The following is a 20,185-nucleotide window of genomic DNA, read 5'->3' as shown; positions in this document are numbered from 1 at the left end:
GAACCCTCGGGGGGCGAGTTAGACTCGCACTTCCGGTTTTTCATCATTCTATGAGGGCGTTCTACAGTACCATGAAATGTACTCCGTTATTTTAGGGAAGACTTACTAATTGGCAATTAAGCAGTTAACAATTTTATGATGCATTTGATATTGAATAGTGTAGGTCGCTGGTAAATACAATATATGCTTGTAATACTTACAAATATAAAATATTCTTAACAATACACTTACGTACATCAGAGTTATAAAAGGCCTTTACTAGTCCGCCATGACATAACCAATAAACCTTAGTACAATTACCTAATCTAGAATCGACACCGATAATGCGTAGGTATTTCTCTAGCGATATAATTCAATTAAGATTATCTGCACTTTTAAAGAAGAAACATGCTATAGCTATCAATAGAGTTTAATATTATAACTGCCATATAGGGCTACGCATGCGGTAAAGGGTTAAGTAGATAAGTTTAAGTTACATATAAACTACCTAATACTTACATAAACTTATAGGAGCCTCGACTGCCAACAAATCGCTCTATGGTTTGGCAGAAAATTCATGTATTTAGTTGTAAGTGAGATCGAGAATAAACGGTCTTTTTTTATCCTAACAACATTTTATTTTTTACCTTGTTCTTCAGATATGTTTAGGGTAGATATTTATGTTCATGTTTAGTTAATTTGTAGATATTAAGTATTTCATACTTCACTTAAAACCAACCAACCATCAATCAAATGCTTTAACAGAAACAAATATTTATCTTAGAAATTGTGCACCAATAAAGCATAACCATTTCAAAAGATTTTTTACTCCCAAAATAGTAAATATGTCAGAATGACTTATTGACTTCCGTATTTATCAATAATACAAAGTATACAGTAATCTATTGTAAAAACTCGTTGTATTCTTCCGTTTCCGTGCGTAGGCTGTTAAGATTCAGATTCAAATTCTTATTGTAAATATTGATATGCCCTTAACGTAAATATTTTTTCAGGCTGTATTGGTTCGTGTGGCTACAGATTCTCTATGGGAGGCCAGCAGCGCCCAAGACAAGAAGATTGCGGAGCAACATTCAAATATCATCGTTATTGCAATACTAATAACGTCTACTTTAGGGTCGGGGCTAACGACTCTCTTAGGACCGATTCTACTTTCACAGGACTCGAGGGTTGCTCCTGAGGGTATCTATTATTTTTAACTGACTGATGTACCTATCAATCATTTAACTCTACAAGTATAAATATGGTATTCTGTAATAAAACATTCTGTCTATGGATATTGACTCTAATAGTTTTTAGCAGTTTTTTATTAAGAAATCATAAGTCAGTTTAACTAGTAATACAATTGTTGTAAAGACAGAATTGAAAATATATATAATAAGTTATTAAGGGTAAGGGAATATAAAACATTCCATTGGTTATCTATGTAAAGGTATAAAAATGACTAATCCGTTGTTTCAGAGTTACATCCAGCAGACAATCCCTGACGCCGTTTCGGTCCTCGGATCTCATTACAAGAAATACCTCTCCTCTTAATTATCAAACAACCATAGACGTGACATTTAGTAGGACTGAATATAATAATGATTATAAAACAAGGTCACTATTAAAGAACTGTTTTACCCCGTTGTTACAACTCTAGCGGCACCTAATCGTATCTAATATAAATGTGAAAATTACTTTCGATATTACGTTTAACATTTGCTGTTAAGACCAAGGACGGATCCAGATTTATGGTCAGCGGAGTCACATGGGCAAAGTTTAGTTATTTTTTCGCAAATACATTTTTAAACTTATTTATTGTAGACCCTGCCCAGGCCCCAGGATCCGCCTATGGTTACGTCCACGTGGTTGTTTTAATGTGTGAAAGATTAAATATACATACACTTTTTCTTAAAATGCCCACAAACAAGGCTACTTATAATTGTGATTAATTAAGTTTTTTTTTCTTATGTGTGTTATTTATTGGTATTCAAAAGTTACAAAGTAAAGAAATAATAACACATTAAGTATGCATTTCATTTGCCACCTACATATTTAGATTACTCTATCCGGATTGAAGGGCATAATTTTTAATTTTACAAGAATAAACAGTACCTACCTATGCCTAAGAGGCTAAGTACATAGTAACTAAACGTCATATTACGATCCATAAAATGACCGAAAGTGATCTAAGGTCAACGATCATAAGAACTATAAGAAGTAAAAAAGCACCTACTTACTACCTTTACCTACCTTTTCACCATGTATTTTTTTATTGAATAAGTAAAAAGTTTACAATAACAGGATAGAATTACAAAACCATTCGCAGACAAAACAGTAAGGTTAGGTATTTATCTTATTTTTTGTGATTTACAGGACCTGATAAAAGTAAAGTCCGTTTAAGTAGATCGAGAGTTATTTCCTTGTTTTAATGTGTATATTATAGTTAGTTTTAATTGTAAATTGTGTATATTTTATAAACATTCACATTATGTTTTTGTACCCAGTTTCAAATTTATTTAGTTATACATACGAGTAACAAATATACATTGGATTTTTAACTTAATTAATATTAAAGTACCCATTGACTACCGTTTTTATTTTAAAATGATTACCTACTTTCCTTTTTCCTTAGGCAGTGTACCTCTCTCGTCGCACAGAAAATGAAAAATAGTTGTAACTACTCGTAAAATTATTTCATTTTGTCCGATGACAGAATTTTTCATAAATAAGACATGAAACCTGATTCTCCAATATTGACGACACCCTTTGGTCACGGTGGCAGTGGTGCCAATTAATTATATATAAATTAGAGCTTAGTATTTTTAGGGTTTCGTAGTCAACCAGGAAGTCCAAAAATTTACAATTTCAACATTCCTATCTGTGTGTTTGTCCGTGGCTTAGATTAGTGTTATTAATTAGGATGCTGTAATTTGTTGGGTGAATAAAAACTCCCGTACACGTATTTTAAGTATAAAATGGAGATGAGTTTTTTATTCACTGCTAACCTTAAACGAAGGATTCGAAAACTGTACCTATATTTCTTCGATGACAAACTTATTGGACATGTAGGTACTTGCAGTTGGTGGTCAATATCGATGTATACGGTAAAAGTTAAGCTCGTACAAGCCATAGGTCAGGTTATGTTTTTTTTTTATCTTCCCATCGAAATTATCTAATTTCGATGGTATCTACCTCCTATATGTTTCTTTTTTAGCCAAAACTATAAGTACTTTTCAGTTTTGGGGACCAAACTGATGTTAAAGTACTCTACTAGTACTTACTAAGTGTACATAAATGTTACTTAGGCAAAAACGAAGGCAGGGGCGGGATATAACAATTACTTACTGAATGATTCGGTCCATGATACCTACTCCTGTCGCCCGAATGCCATGCGCAGTCGTTGTCTTGCGCTCGAGTGTCAACTGACCTCTCGTAGACCGATCTCGAACATAGCACCATGTAACATGTTATTTCAAAAAGTTTATACTTTATTGTATTTAATTATTATAGTTCAATACTGTGTATTAATTTAAAAAAGTGTTTCAATTTTTATAAACAAGAAAATGCATAGTGGTAAGCAATACTAATTTAATTATATTATTCCCTTTATTCATATTTGTTGTTACAATAATAGGACATATATAAAAATAAAATTCAAAATTGTAACCTGAAAGAGTCGTACATTTTACATCTGTTTATTGCTAAAGATGAGATACGAAATATAAATTATAAAAATAACTTAACTAAGGACTAGCACTATTATTTAATGGATCATTTAATTAATGCATAGCTTATACTAAATTTATAGGATCGGTGGGAAGGAATTAATGATTATTGGCATTTATAAATGTTGAATTTACATAGCAATTAAATTAAAATCTAAAAGATATTAACGGAGGAAAGTAACTATTTATTACTGTATAAGAAACTTTTGAAGTAACTTCGACATTAAATAATGTTTAAGCTAAAGTACATTAAACTCGAAGTACCTAAATATATTAGTTAGAATTCATCAGCCATTAGTGCCATGACCTGACTTAATATTCTAGTGACCTTATGTAATCCACGGTCAATCTAGAAAAAAATATTCTTTGTGGAAAAAATAAGTTCATTTAGTTAGGTTAGGGTAATGATACGGTAAAAAAAATGTCCTCTTATATTCATACAATTATATTGCGGCTACTGCCGACACAGCCGTAACAACAGAACTAAAACGTCGAAGAAAAAATAAATATGTGTTCAGAATATAGTGTTATTTAATTGAAATGAAAATTTAAGAAAAGTTAATAATAATATAAATTTGACACGGCGCGGATAGTCCGCCGGTTCCTCTCTCTGCGGCCCTGACCACCGGTAGCTTGGGCCTTGCCCCGCTGCTGGCGGCACCCTAGGTTAGGTTTTTTATAATATGTTTATACGTATTCTTTATCGTTTTTGTATTTTACTTTTATATTCATATTATAAATGACCTAGCCTAAGAAGAAAAATAAATAAATGAGAATATAAATTGTATGGAATAATAGGTATAAACTTTATATGTGATTTTCCACGAAAAAAGGTACCTTATGGCGGCTGGCGCTTACGTCGCATAGCACCGCTATAGTATTGGAGCGGCGTTAATAATAGCGTAAGCGCCAACCGCCCTAAGGTACCTTTATCCGTGGGCCGTCAAATATTAGAAACGCTTCAAAACTAATAAAAAAATTAGTTTAGTAGTAGGCCGTTAGGATCTCAGTGACATCATGTAATGAGAGCAACTTTTGTAAATCGTTTCTCGCCACATAATATAAACATGAAAGTACAAGTTACACAGTAGGAGAAAAAACAGTTACTAATTCCAGAAAAAATAATGTCTAGCAGCGGGTGCTGGGCCAAAATGTCGGTCCCAGAATATATAATATATATATATGCATTAATTTGGTTATTCAGATTTGGAGACCGTGATGACAAATATATGACAAATATTATGATGAAGGAATACAAATTAGTATCAAATCAAAATTTTGGCGACAGAAAATATAATTGTCGTGACTTAATTAATCTCATAAATACCTAAGATAATTTTAAATTGCAAAAGTGAATTATAACATACAACATAGTAATAACAGTCATAATAGGGATGCTCGCGATATTGCGTGTGTATGTATGTGAGTGTGTTGTGGCTCACGGAGAGGTGGTCATTCCACAACTTGGCAGCAGCAAATTTAAAACTCCCTCTGGTAGAACGTTTACATGCAGCATTCGATAATGCTGCCATTAATGACATTTGTTTCAAGATTTTTTATATGTTTGTAGCCATTGTGCAACTGAAATTATTTTACAAATATACTCGTATCAATAGAATAATGTTGTTTTATGGCCAATAAATCAAAAATATCTGGGAGACCGAGCTTTGCTCGGAAAACATATAAAAACTCAAAAATGCGCCTTTTCCCAAAGATAAGCCCTAGCTAGATCGATTTTTCGCCCCCGAAAACCCCCATATAGCAAATTTCATTGAAATCGTTAGAGCCGTTTCCAAGATCCCCGAAATATGTACATAAATAAACAAGAATTGCTCGTCTAAAGGTATTAGATAATTGTGACATAAGACTGCAATTTTAAACTGCAATATACATAGGTAATTAGGTAGTATACCTAAATTGTACTTATACAATTGTATTAACAATCTTTATTGCACCAATAAGTGAGCAATTATATCCAATCAGTTAATAAATTATGCCGGTAACAAAATATGGCTTTATCGATCGACGAAACGTAAAAATAGCTAATCTATTAAGGCTGTGCATCGAAAAATAACAGGATCTTAGAAAACTGGCAGTGTATATATGTTTCTTGACTATATGATAAGAGATTTCATGCTAGTCGAAACACGAATGCTTAAAATTTTCTCGATAGAAAATAAATCCAAAGTTACCTCTTCATTTTCCTTATTTACCTCAGTGCAACTAGAAAACATATCTATATCCAGCATAATCCACTTTAAAGTAAAGGTTTTCATCTCGTCTTAATTGTCATAGCAAAAAATATTTACTTATTATCATTATACCGACGGATTTATCATCGTTTTTGATTTTATGAATTCAACTGAAAACGCCCATTTTACGCAATTCGGCTTCTCATTCTGTCATGCGTCAAAGTGCATCCTTTATGCCAGTAATGTTAGATGGCCGTCGGGCCTCAAAGAGGTAAGACCTATGTCAAATCGCGCAGCGCTCCGGATTACGTAAAATTTACATATCCAATAAACGATGAGTCGTAGCTCCATTGAGTAGTAACGGACTCGGAGGTCTACTACAGGTGGTGATATCTTTACAGGCCTATACGTTACACATGTGTGCGTGTTTGCTTAGCTAAGTCAAAATCTATACTCTTTGAACAATTACAACGGGTTAGGAAATTTCGACAGATGTTGTAATGTATTGGTGGCTGTGTGATATTAGGCATCAGTGAAAATTGCGTCGCCTATGAGTGACCGATCTTCGGTTCTAACCTGAATCATCCTCAATTTTTTGTATTTTGTTTTCGAAAATATCTATAAAAATATTATTTTTGCTTATCTTATTGTAATATAAAAATAAATCGTAAAATAAAATAATTAAATTTTAAAATAAATCTTGTCTGTTTCATACGCAAATAAATATTGTGTCCATAATAATTGACAAAACTAAAAAAGAACTTTGTCATTCATTTGGTCCGATACCGGAAATTTTTGAAAATGTTGTTTTGGATAATCCGCAACCTGAAAATTTAATAAAAGAGGAAATAAATATGCCCGCTGTCTTCAAATCCAAAAAAGATTCCTTATATATGTCACCGTTAAATTGTAAAAAGCGTTAGATTATAATCTAACTAGCGATATTGTAAACTGTCGAATTATTGTGTACCGTAACTTAGTGATTACAATTTAACGCTTTATTTTTCGGTAGATTATAATCTATCGAAGTGAAACCGTCATATTGTGAACTCGCGTACGAAGGAACGCGCCTCAAGCGCTGATTGGTTGAACGTCGTGAGGCGCGCCGCCATATTTTAGTGTCAATAAATACATCAGTTGCCGAATGTAAACAAACAGTGTATTGGTTACTTTAAATTGATTTCGTGTTGGAAATTACTTAAAACGCTAGAATTAGTTACATGGACATTGTTTCTGTAGTAAAATTAATCTGTGACTTACCAAAGAACTGCAGTTCAAATGATAAACCAGTGTTTTTCACCGAACATAACCTAAGTTATATTTTTCGTGTTTTAATATTTATATGGCTGTGAACCTGTGTGATCTCATTTGATATCTTGTGAGATAATATTTACAATGTCGGATATTGAGCCTGTCCATCAACAAAACTCGGAAATACCAGTTATTGTTGATGAGGAAGAATTTACCACAGAGTTACAAAAGTATTACAGTGGGCATAATGAAAATAGTAAAAAATTAGAATGGACAAAACAAAAAATAAAAAGTGTAGTAAAATTGCTAGACGAGTATAATACAGCGAAATCTCAAGGACACCGGCCAACAAACAAGCATTACTATCATGCAAAAAAATACGATGTAATGAATATTGGTAACCAAAAAGTTTTAATAGTGAAAAGGAAGGATATCTCGGATCCTGTAGTACAAATAATTCCAACAGAAGATTATTACCAAAAAATACTCGAAGCACATATTGCTACTGGACACGGACGCCGAGACAAAATTGTTCACGCCTTGAAAAATAAATATGTGGTGCCTATATTCGCGATTTCAATATTCCTGAATTTATGTAAAACATGCCTATCAAAGAAAAGCTTCCCAAAAAAAGGTATTGTCGTAAAGCCGTTGATTTCTGACGACTTCAATAGAAGAGGACAAATAGATCTTGTGGACTTTCAGACATCTCCAGATAATGAGTATAAATGGTTGTTACAATACCAGGACCATTTAACAAAATTTTGTTTTTTGCGACCATTAAAAAGTAAAGAAGCTAAAGAAGTGGCTATCGAGATTCTAAAGATTTTTTTGGAAGTTGGCTGCCCCCATATCCTCCAAAGTGACAATGGACGCGAGTTCACAGCATCTGTACTAAGAGAAATAGTCAGTTTGTGGCCTGCTTGTAAAATAGTTAATGGAAGGCCTAGATATCCGCAAAGTCAAGGAAGTATAGAACGTTCAAATCAAGACGTAAAAAATATGATTCGTGCTTGGATGATAGATAACAAATCTACTAATTGGTCCATTGGGTGCTATTTCGTTCAATTCCAGAAAAATTCATCATACCATTCAACAATTGCTCGAACTCCGTATAAAGCCTTGTTTGGTGCGGATCCAAAACTCGGGCTCTCGTCCACCTACTTATCTAAAAATGTAATATCAAAATTAGAAACAGAAGAAGATATAGAAATTTTATTTGAAGAGATTAACAACAACAAAGAACAAAATTCAGAAAAAGATCAAGAGGAGGAAGAACAGGAAAAAGTAAATAGAATACATATTTTAGAAATAGACACTCAGAAGATTGAACAACAAGAGACAGTAACAAGGGGGCATGAAGTGACTATCTTAGAACAAATTAGCATTGGAAAAAATCCTGAACTACTTCCAGCTTTACATGAGAGTGTGCCTGTAGTTGCAGATGTTATTATTCATAAACCAGACAATGAACAGGAAAAAGTAGATAGAATACATATTTCAGAAATTGACACTCAGATGATTGAACAACAAGAAACAGCTACAATGGGACATGAAGTGATTATCTTAGAAGAAATTAGCATTGGAAAAAGTCCTGAAATACTTCCTGCTTTATATGAGAGTGTGCCTGTAGTTGCAGATGCTATTATTCATAAACCAGACAATAAACAGGAAAAAGTAAATAGAATACATATTTCAGAAATAGACACTCAGAAGATTGAACAACAAGAAACAGTAACAAGGGGGCATGAAGTGATTATCTTAAAACAAATTAGCATTGGAAAAAATCCTGAATTACTTCCTGCTTTACATGAGAGTGTTCCTGTAGTTGCAGATCATAAACCAGACAATGAGCAGGAAAATATATGTTTAGATGTAAATGAACAAAGTATTGTGCAAGAAAGAACACAATCGCATATACATTTAAAAAGAGCGGCAGATAAAATGCTAGCCACATCGTCTAAGAAATTTAAAGATATCAGTATTGGTTCGACTGTATTGGTTGAGGTTCCAAAAGTTGACAGGGGACCGTTGGACCGTAAAAATCTGATTGGAAGAGTTTTAAACAAGAAGAACGAGTTATATCAAGTTGGCACTGCGTTTGGCATAATCAAAGACTGGGTGCCTCGAAATGCTGTTCTTTTCTCTCCAAATGCTGAACTACTCAGTAAGATTCCAGAGGTCAGTATAAATTTTCTATAAAATATCACCTTTTTAGCAATGTATTTAATACTAGTTTTGGCCGCGACTTCGTCTACGTGGAATTAGTAATTTGAGTAGGTATCTGTTTTTTTTACTGCTTTTTGTTGATTCCCCACACAATTTTCCTTATTTGAGAGACAAATATAATGCCTAGATAAAATGTAATGACAGTCAATTAATTTAAGCATATGCTTACATCAATTATCAGGCGATGCATCAATTATCTCACTTAAGGGATGCTTTTCGGGATAAATACTATCCCATATCCTTCCCCGGGACAACGTATCTATATACCAAATTTCAACTAAATAGTTTCAGCATGAAGAGGTAATAGACAGACAGACGGACACACTTTCGCTTTCATAATAAATAATAAATAAATAAATATTATAGGGACATTCTTACACAAATTGATTAAGTCCCATGGTAAGCTCAAGAAGGCTTGTTTTGTGGGTACTCAGACAACGATACATATAATATACAAATACTTAAATACATAGAAAACATCCATGACTCAGGAACAAATATCTGTGCTCATCACACAAATAAATGCCCTTACCGGGATTCGAACCCAAATAATATAATATAATATATAATATAATTAGATATAACGGCTCGGCTACCCTGCCCTTTAAATCTAATACATATTAACTTTTTTTTTCAGATCACATTACCGTTGAGAAGTTTAGCGTCCTTGTCTTCGTCATTTGGCGGACAAGGCATTAAAAGATGCAACTGCCAAAAAATTAAAAATGGACAATGCATTTCCAATAAATGTAGTTGCAAGAAAGCCAAAGTTCTTTGTAACTCTAAGTGCCACAGCTCTTTGACGTGTAACAATAAGTGAACTATTTTATGGTGCATTTTTGTTTCGACTTTTTGTTATTATTATTTTTTATTTTGCTATGTGTTAGAGGGGAAATATTGCTGCGGTTCTGATTTTTTATTTTATAATTAGTTGAATTTCACGAGAAAAAAAGTTACGTTTATAATTCTACACCGTGTTTTTTTTGATTTCCGTTAATTTCAGGGGTGCATTCCTGAGCTTAAATCAAGTAACGTTGTCAAAGACACCGATATTCTAATTAACTCCATTTCGGAGATAATCAATAATTTATTTTTTTCATATAAGGCCTCTACAAGCGTGTACACTTGCCTTAGGGCCGGTTTACATATTGATTAGTGTTTAGAATGAGTTCATGCATTTGCTACTAAACTTAAGTACAATCTCGGTCGATCGATGTTCGAAATGACATTAATATGTCACAGATTTCAATTGTTTGGTTGAGTTAAATCTAATGCCCGTGTTACAACAACGCTATATGCTACATTTAATTACTTTTCTAACTTAATTTTTTTTTTCACAAAAGCAAAAAAAAAATATTTTTTTTGAAAATTATCTATGCCATTTAGTTCTCTTAAACGTACTTAACCATACCCCGAAGTTAACGGAATTCAATAAAAACACGGTATATTGTATATTGTATATTTTTTTTGTTTCACGAGAAAGTTGTTTCTGATTTTATTATTTTGTTAGTATTTTTTCTTACATAATCTCAGAATTATTGATTCTCTACTTAATAATAAATAAATACTTGATCTCACAATATTTGAAGCGTATTTGATTTATTTCACTGACACCTGTGTTTGATTCTTAACTCTATGGACATAGAACGGCCTACCGTAAGACCGCCAATCAGCGCGCGAGGTGCGTTTCGCCGTGTGTCAGTTCACAATCTTACGGTTTCTCGTCGATAGATTATAATCTACCTAAAAACAATCCGTAAAATTGTAATCACTAAGTTACGGTACACAATATTTCGACAGTTTATAATATCACTAGTTATATTATAATCTAACGATTTTTGCAATTTTACGGTGACATATAGAACACGGAACAGGTTTCTTAATGTTGAAAAAACTCACTGCACAAATTTAAATGAAATAAAAGTGCCAGATATAATTGCCAATAATTTTCTTGTATGCAGTGATGGCAATACAGATAATAAAATATTGATATTTTCAAGCCTCTTAGCTAAAAATACAATTAAAAATATAGTAGACAGAGCGGGCAGTTTCTACGGCGACGGAACATTTAAAAGTGTGTCACCGGTATTTTATCAGCTCTACACCATTTGGATATCAACACTGGCAACAAGGACACTGTAAACATTGTCCCAATGATATTTTGCTTATTGCCGGATAAGAAACAGGAGACCTATATAAGACTCTTTCAACTCATTAGAAAACATTTTGAAATTGACATTCAGAAGTACAAATGTGATTACGAAATTGCTCAGATACAGGCCTTAAAAATCGTGTTTCCGGGTATAATAGTCACTGGCTGCTATTACCATTTTTCTAAAGCAATTTGGAAAAAATCCGAGAGTTTGGGTATTGCATCAACAACCACAGGCTATAAGGTAACAGAACTATGTGCCCATCTGCCACTCTTGCCACGTGAATATGTTTCCGAGGTCTGGTCAAACATTAAATGTAAACTGGTGACAAATTTGCAGGCTATATGGAAAAATATTGGCTAGCCCAAGTTCCGGAACTCATTAGTTGTGCCAATGAAGTTCATAGAACGAACAATAGCCTTGAAGGTTGGCATAGACGACTCAACGCCAGGATAAGGGTAAAACCGAAATTAGTCCTTTTCCTATTCAAATTGAGAAAAGAGTCTACATGGCAAGGGTTGAAACTGCGGCAATATTTGTTTGAAGGCAACGCAAGAGAAATGAAATATATGTAAGTTTAAACAAATAAAGATAAGCAAAAGATGTTTTGATTTTTTAATTTCTTTTAAAATAAGTGACAACATGTTTAGGTTCTTACTCGTTTTAGGCATAAGGCGTTTTAGGCATAATGCGTTTTAGTCTCAATCTTGATGTGGTCGAAATACATTTCAGTCATAATACCGCTGTTGTCCTAATGCGTGTTAGTCGTAATGCGATGTAGCTTAACAGCCATTTAGTCTTAATACCCTTTAGTACAAAAGCTATAATGGCATGTTGATAATTAGGAACTTGACGTTTTATGTCATGTGCGATTTAGACTTGAGAGCTACATAGGCACAATCCGTTTTAGGCAGACGGAGAACAAAGGATTCCATATCAATAAGGTTGTAATTTGCATTTAGTGACCGTAAATCCCAAGTAAATCTATTTTCATCATATTTTAATATTTTACCAAAAATAATCTTCTCTCTTTTCTTGTGTTATTTTCTTATTATCATTACTCTTGTAATACTTACAATTAACTAGCTGTTAGCATCTTCCAAAAATCAACAATAAAAACTGGCTACGTAGTCTTAAGTTTATTACAACAATATATGTAATTATTTTATTATTTGCTATTAGTAACAACGCCATCTATTTCTTTTCTGTCCGAATTTAAGTGTCTGGCCGACCGCGTTACGCGTTATGGTAGTTACCTGTTTTAAAGTTAGATGGAGTTCAAGTGCACCGCGAAGGGCTTCCATGTGTACGTGCTAGCGGGGGGGACGAAGCTAGCGGGTGTGGCTTACGAAACGCTATTCGCGGCTTTAGTAGGGCCTTAAGTAAATAAAACAATAATTTTAGGTCACGAATTAGTCTGAATGAATAAGTAATCAGTTAATACATTCACTGCCCCCGACGCACATGTGCGTCCACCGTCATACAAGTTTGTTCCTAGGCCACGCCCCCTGGCAGTGAATGCGTTAATACAGAAACCAGGATTCATACTTACCTAAATGTAAAGAAGCGAAATCCTTAAGAGTAGGTAAGTACATACTTATATTTCTTGTGAAATATGAGAGAATTCGTGTCTAATTGTGTGTAGGTAGGTAAGTACTTAGTTAAAAAATGATAAGTCTCCCTTTAGGTCCAAACTCTTAAAAAAATAGAAGGTATTTTTCAAACAGCTTGGGTACGGTGACAGACATCATCTCAATATAATATTCCGAGATTTTGCATTTTAAGGCATTTGTAAATTGTATGGAGATGACAGCTGTCACCATCCTCAAGTTGTTTGAAAAATACTAATAGTAAGAAGATTGCAGTCTTATTTATATTATTTTTTATTTTAATTTTTGAAATAAAAATCAGTAATAGGGTAATTCTTATTCTTATGCATTTTTTGTGTAACACGTAAGAATAGCATGTATTTTTGTGGAAATTAGTAAACTCTATATCAATATATTTACTTAGCAATTTAGTACCTCTAGTTTTAGGTCAACCTAAATGTATTGTCCTAAGAGTATTAGAAACATATAAAAAAAATTTAAGTGCGAAATGTCACGGACCGTGTAGTGTGACTTCCCCAGATTTTGTGATATTTGATTTTTTTTAGAAAAAATATGAAGTGTTTTTGCAATAATTTATATCAAATATAAAACACTAAACACTGTTTAAAAATTGTATGGATTTATAACGATTTTATATAATTTTAAACAACATACATTTTGTGATTAGTTTTCGCGTCACCACCGCGCGTGGTAATATAAACATGCGGTACTCGGTAGAAAATTATCTTTACTACTGGCAGCCTTATTAAAGTTTTTTTAGAACAGCAACACTGTGTTGTTGTCAGGTTTACAAATGGCTGAAGGGAGAAGTTTTGTCGAAAATTATTTATTTGTGTTCATTTGAAAAAACGGTCAACCTTAACGCGTCACCGCCGTGTTAGAGTTTTAAAAGTAAGTTGCAGTTTCACGTTATTGTTTGTAACATAAGATATACATCATACATTGCAGATTAAGCTACTTATTTTACATTTGCAAAATCAAAGAAAATGTTTATGTAATATCAAACATGTTCCAAATTATCACGACCGTGGCCTCAAAAATCTGTCACCGCCACGGACTTTTGAGTCCACGTTCGTGACATATAGACACGTGGTCGTGTCATTCTTAATTCGTTTGATTTAGAGGCACATGCACTTTTCAGAAATGCATTTTTATTAGGTACAGATCATTTGCTATTATTGCCCGACTGCCAAAGCAAAAAAAATGTTTTTCGCTTGTATGTATGTGTGATGTGTATCGAATTCTTTGTCACGCTCTACAGCCTTTATAGTTTGACGGATTTCAACGTCTGAGCTGTCATTAGGTTTGTCGTAGTCATAGGAGTGACTTAGGCTATGCTAAAATAACTATATAAATCAAAATAGCCGTGTTGGCCACCAAAATGCCGAAATATCCCGACTGAGGGACACTTTGTCACAACCGTGTTTATGTACTCATTTTATTTACTTTTCCTGAGGGTATTAAGCTTGACCATATGAATCAAAAAATTGCTTTTTGTATATACTTTTGATATATGTAATAATATGTGAAAAAATAAAACGTTTATGAAAAAAAATATTTTTGGACACAATTTAAGAATCACCCGATATCATTATTACATCAGGTTCATTTACATACCATTAATCATAAGCCAAAACAAACGAAGTCAAGATTTTATTAGAACAATATAACTAACCATTTTGTTCGTGTTAATCTTTTTCTCGAGTCTCTGTTATATGATACTGGGTAGTAAATGTTTTCCAGACTTGTGGATATCCGACTCTACCAATTAACCCGTGTGGGTCGTATTTTTCGACAAGCCATTACGCACGAGATAATCCACGCTCGCGTACCCCTCGTGATTATAAAAAAATACTGCTTTTAGGATCGTGTGGCGACGTATATAAAGCATCAACAAGGTTCCTACACCTGATAAAGTCACATATTTTAATAATCATCTTGAAAAAATCCCCTGATCAGCAAATGCGCCACATACTTACGTAAATCATGCTCGTAACTTAGGTTATTGACATTAAAAGTAAATTCCAGAATAAAAGAAGGCATGTATAATGCATATCCTCGTTAAACCGGACCAGTAGTAACATCGCTTGTCTGCATTAAACAGTTCAGTACAACTTTCACATTTTTACTGGGCAATTTCAAGGATTTTACTACCTAAGTCCCTATATGCTTAACTTATTTAAGAGCATTCACGCCTGTACGCGTGTTTCGAAAAGAGGAATCTAGAGCGTTGCGAGGTTTATATAAACTTTGCTCTCGTATGAAACACAAAAATGTTCACCACACCAACGCTAGAAAAATCCAAACCGTAAACCATTACAATAAATTAAATAATAAATAAAAAAGCCTTATATTAGGTACAAATCAAATTCATATAATGACAATAATACTCGTTATGACATATTTATCATTTAACATCATCTAAAAATCAATTCTGCCAGCCAGCATGAGGAAACAACTCAAATTATGTATCAAATTTTGCACTTATACTTTGGCACTCTTGTGGATAAAATGCAATGAGAAATCATCAGTTTTTGAAGTATAAAGAGAAGGCTCTGGTTTTGTGAAAAATGTATCTTATGATCAGATCCGGACCTGATTATACCTAATAGAGCCAACTATTATCATCCCTTTCAAACTATACAAGTGTTTCCCAAGTTGGTAAAGTATGAGAAATAAAGAAACATGCATTAAAAAAATCCTGACGAATTGAGAAACTCTGTCCTCATACATTTTAAAGTCTGTTAAAATAATAGAACTCTGCAGTTATCACAAGATTTGTATGAATTTCCCCGTCTTACGTCATCCAAGTCTTTAATGTATTTAAAAAAATGAGTAGATAAATTAAGATTACTAATTAGACCTTGAAAATGTGTTTTCGTAACACTTAAAATAATTATCTAGGGTGCCGTTTGTATGTAAAGTTTGGTAAACATAAAATTAATGAAGGTATTAAAACCCTCTGTGGAAAAGTAAGAGATGACTAAATTTCCAAAGTTTAATTTTAAGTTGTTGGAAAAATCTTCATAAATTCATTAGGTATAGGTTCTTTAAATAATGTTAAATATGTACCTACTATAAATAGTTATCAAAATGCGCAAATTAAGCAAATGAAAGAGCTTCTATGAACGCGAGGACAATTTACGTTGTTAATAGGCTACTGATTCAAAGATGCTGTAATGTGGGTACAATGACGCGCTCAGATTTGATTATAACTTAATTACTCCAGATAAGGAGACAGCAGCAGTCATCGATAACGGTATCTACACAGTATACCTGAATGAGGAAGTTAAAACGTGAGTAAGTATATGTACCATGTATCTACCTGTTTTCAATAAGATCCCAAATGGCTGGTTGAGTGATTGTTTGATAGCGAGATAACTAAGAGCAATTAAAACTGATGAATGAAGACGAGCGATTATTAGTAATAATGGCAGACAGGCCAAGGGAAGACGATGCTTCGAGTTCAAGCCACTCATAGTAAGAAGTTTCTTGATTGATACTAGTTTTTCAAAGTGATAGTTCCTAGCTGACTAAGGGGGACGTCAAGAGGTACCTATTTATTTATTGTGAACGTTTTTTTTTTCAGTGTGCCGCAATTTCCACCAATTATAAATTCAGACAAAATAAATAAAATTGACAGTGTCGAAACTGTGGAAACCAAAACAAATACTGACCAGCCAACAACAGCATCATTATGTATTCAATTATTTACTTTAATAATACTTGGTAAGTAATTATTTCATATTGTTAACTTCAACAGTAATTATTTCATGGTGTTAAATAGTGTTACAATTGCCAATAAGGCAAGGTATTTGGATGTTGTAAATGTTAGCATTGTTGTGTCCCGAATATTATCGGCTTAGCATAAGAACTATCTGTAGTGTAACTAAAATATTTATGAGAAAATGAAAGTGACTTTTACTCATTACAAGTATTATTATTATATGAGAAGTCGGTAATGTTATTTAGTTTACGCCTGCAGACGTCAAATTACTATTTTTGCTATTAGCGTGTACATATATTAAAATAATAGTTAGTACTTTTCGAAGTGATTACACCTTATTTTATTTTAAATTGACTTTAATTGGTAACTTTCAACTAACTGAATTGCAATAAAGATGTTTTCCATTCTAGCCGAGGTCTTTTCGAGACCTAATTTAATATTTACCTAGTTTACCTATGTATCTAAGTATTTGTTTATCATAAATAACTAATACTAAATTTTTGTTCCTTACATTTAGGCACATTTTATTCGGGTTCATTGTGTTGCTCGTATTTTTCTAATCATTATAATATTCATGGTGTTTTTTTTAAACTCCGTCAACTTCGGGGGTTCGGGGTATTGCTAAGTATTGTACAAATAAAGAAACTGCATTGGCATAGTTCATTTTAAATTTAATTTTTATTTCACGTAAATCAATATTAATAGCGTTCTTGTAACACGGGTATATAATACATATTTAACTCAACCAGTAGTAGCAAACTAGCGACCCGCCCAGCTTCGCACGGGTTACACAATACATTAAAAAATTATACACCTAAACCTTTCGCAGAATCACTTTATTGATAGGTGAAAACCGCATGAAAATCCATCCAGTAGTTTTTGAGTTAATTGCGAACATACGTACACACAAACAGACAGGCGCGGCGGGGGACTTTGTTTTATAAGGTGTAGTGATGTATAAACTCATACTAAACACTAATCAATATGTAATCAGACCATAAAGGCAAAGTACACGCTCGTAAGGGCCTTATCAGATGAAAATAAATCATTGATTATTTCCAAAATGGAGTTAATTAGAATACCGGCTTTTTTTAGAAAGTTATTTAATTTAAGCTCAGGAATGCACCCTTAAAATTAACGGACTTTAAAAAAACACGGTGTAGATCATTGTCACATATAAGTACGTACTGTTTTATGGTGATAATGATATGGCACTGTTTACAGGTTTGATGGCATGGGGTCTGGCCTGGAGCCAGTGGGGCGACGGCTGGGGGTGGGGCGGGAAGTGGTTCCGTATTGGCCTCGTGGCAGCGGTAGCCTGGGGCAGTGGGCAAGCCCTTCAAGCCCTTACAACTATGCCTGGGATGTTGGCTGCCCTGTTCACTGGTATCCTTGCTCAAAATATCGGTTTCCTTGACATGCGCGACTACATTGAAATAGATGGATTTTTAAGGTATGCCACAATGTCTCAGTTTATTCTTGTCTTATGTTTTACGAATATAATATATGTATAGTTACAATGAGAACGCAAGGGCAATGAACAGTGGTTACTTAGACACTTATTCATTGCTTCTATTTTGTGTAATCGGTAAGATAAATAAGTGCATTAGAAATATATACAAGCGGATAATGATAGAAAAGCAATTGTCACACTGTAGCTATTCAGATAGAGAAAATGCAATGCAATGGAAGTGCATCTAACTTTTGCCATCTACATATTTGTATTTGTGGAGTAGGTGCTTTATTACTATTATTGGTTTCAATTGACCTACTGATCTTATGTTCTCTTTTATTGATCTACTCAACCACCACAAATTGTAACTCGCAAAATTAAAATAATAACGGCTGCCAGTAATTAACGCGAGACCCTCGAGTTAAATTCGTAAGTGCTACGTAAATTCGTCAGACCTAAAAGTAAATATTGTTTGTTTTCGAACGGTACTAATTACCTGCGGTAGATAATTATTCTACAGTTATAGAAAGGCAAGGATGAGCATATATAAGCGTATATAAGCGTAAAATATTGTCGCCCTATCGAAAATAAAATAACTTACAATGCATGCTGCAGGAAAATATACCCAGTAGTGGTTCTTGGGAAAGGTTCACTGGGATGGAATGTGGACTACATGAAGAGCAACTGGCAACGGGTGGCGACGCTCGGCGGCGTTCCGTGGCTCGTGGAGGTGGTGGCGGTGGCGACGTGTTCGCACTTCCTGCTAAACTTCCCGTGGATTTGGGGTAAGTCCTTTATTTTATATCACGTCGGTGGCAAACAAGTATACGGCCCGCTTGATGGTAAGCAGTCACCGTAGCGTATGGACGCCTGCAACTCCAGAGGTGTTACATGCGCGTTGCCGACCCTTTAATTTGCCTTTCTAAAGGTAATCTGCAGCAATTAAATAACTACGTATTTTAATGAGAGCCTACAATTATTTAAACATTCTGAGTACTTTGTATTACCACTGACTGAGCAGTATCTGAGAGTATCGCATGACGATAAAGAACAGCTATTTAGAATTATTTTTCGACTTGATTCCGTGAAGATAATATTTATTTATTTATGTAATATTTATTGCACAAAAGTAATCACATCGTACCAAAGGTAAATGCAATGTTACAAGGAATGCTCTACCAGCCAACCTTCGGGCAAAGCAGATAAAGCGTAAGTTGTAGGCGGGGCAATGTTAGATTTAAATGTAACATCTTGTTATATTGGTATTAACAACACGATTACAACTATAAAATATGATAGGTATACCTATCATAAATTGACACACAGACATAGGTAATCATAAAAATACATAAATAATATTAATACAAATAGGTACCTATGTACATACGGAATCAGATGAACCACGTAGGTATGAACATTATTATAATATTTATAATATAATATAATATTTATAATATTTATTATTATAATCAAGATTTCTCCTGTGCACAATTTCCAATATAAAGTTCCGATTTGCGATCGTTAGTGAATGTCACACTCCATATACCCAGAGTAATAAAATAAAATTTGTCACGGCCGCAGAACACAATGGGGAGCGTAGTGTGCGGTACAAAGCCAATTCAATAAAATCTGCTGCGGGACTCGTATTGCAAGGGGTTTGAATGCATTTTCACCGCATGGCGTGCATTATTGAAAGCGGCAGAAGGGCTGGCATTCGGGCTCGCTTTGCGATCGCTCTTTGTACTCAGGACTGACTTCTACTACCTAATTCACAAGAAACTTAGTCTCAACTGTGAGTTCCTCCCTGTTTAACTTGATATCTAGCGCCGTGATAACAATTTGTAATCAGAGATTAGGTACGTT

General features: G+C 33.8%; 2 protein-coding genes across 5 annotated transcripts in view; both read left to right on the top strand.

Annotated features, from left to right (window-relative positions):
• The window catches only part of LOC134790761 (sodium/hydrogen exchanger 9B2-like), a 48,124-nt gene extending 46,562 nt beyond the window's left edge, over positions 1–1,562 (top strand). For all 4 annotated transcript variants that reach the window (XR_010144213.1, XM_063761685.1, XM_063761686.1 and 1 more), the window contains 2 exons: positions 993–1,179; positions 1,459–1,562. Coding sequence is in view for 3 of the 4 variants with exons in the window: in XM_063761685.1 (XP_063617755.1) it covers positions 993–1,179; positions 1,459–1,484 (213 nt within the window). In the remaining variant the exon portion in view is untranslated. The remainder of the gene's footprint in view (positions 1–992; positions 1,180–1,458) is intronic.
• A 6,590-nt stretch (positions 1,563–8,152) lies between these two features.
• LOC134790343 (sodium/hydrogen exchanger 9B1-like) overlaps positions 8,153–20,185 on the top strand; it is a 28,013-nt gene continuing 15,980 nt past the window's right edge. Inside the window, exons 1-5 of the mRNA XM_063761111.1 lie at positions 8,153–9,331; positions 16,323–16,438; positions 16,732–16,871; positions 18,094–18,322; positions 18,938–19,107. Of these exons, the coding sequence (XP_063617181.1) occupies positions 8,153–9,331; positions 16,323–16,438; positions 16,732–16,871; positions 18,094–18,322; positions 18,938–19,107 (1,834 nt within the window). The remainder of the gene's footprint in view (positions 9,332–16,322; positions 16,439–16,731; positions 16,872–18,093; positions 18,323–18,937; positions 19,108–20,185) is intronic.

Source organism: Cydia splendana, chromosome 5, assembly GCF_910591565.1.
Source record: "Cydia splendana chromosome 5, ilCydSple1.2, whole genome shotgun sequence".
Taxonomy (NCBI): Eukaryota; Metazoa; Arthropoda; class Insecta; order Lepidoptera; family Tortricidae; genus Cydia; species Cydia splendana.
The sequence above is the reverse complement of the archived record's forward strand: the minus strand, read 5'-3'. Positions and strand labels throughout refer to the sequence as shown.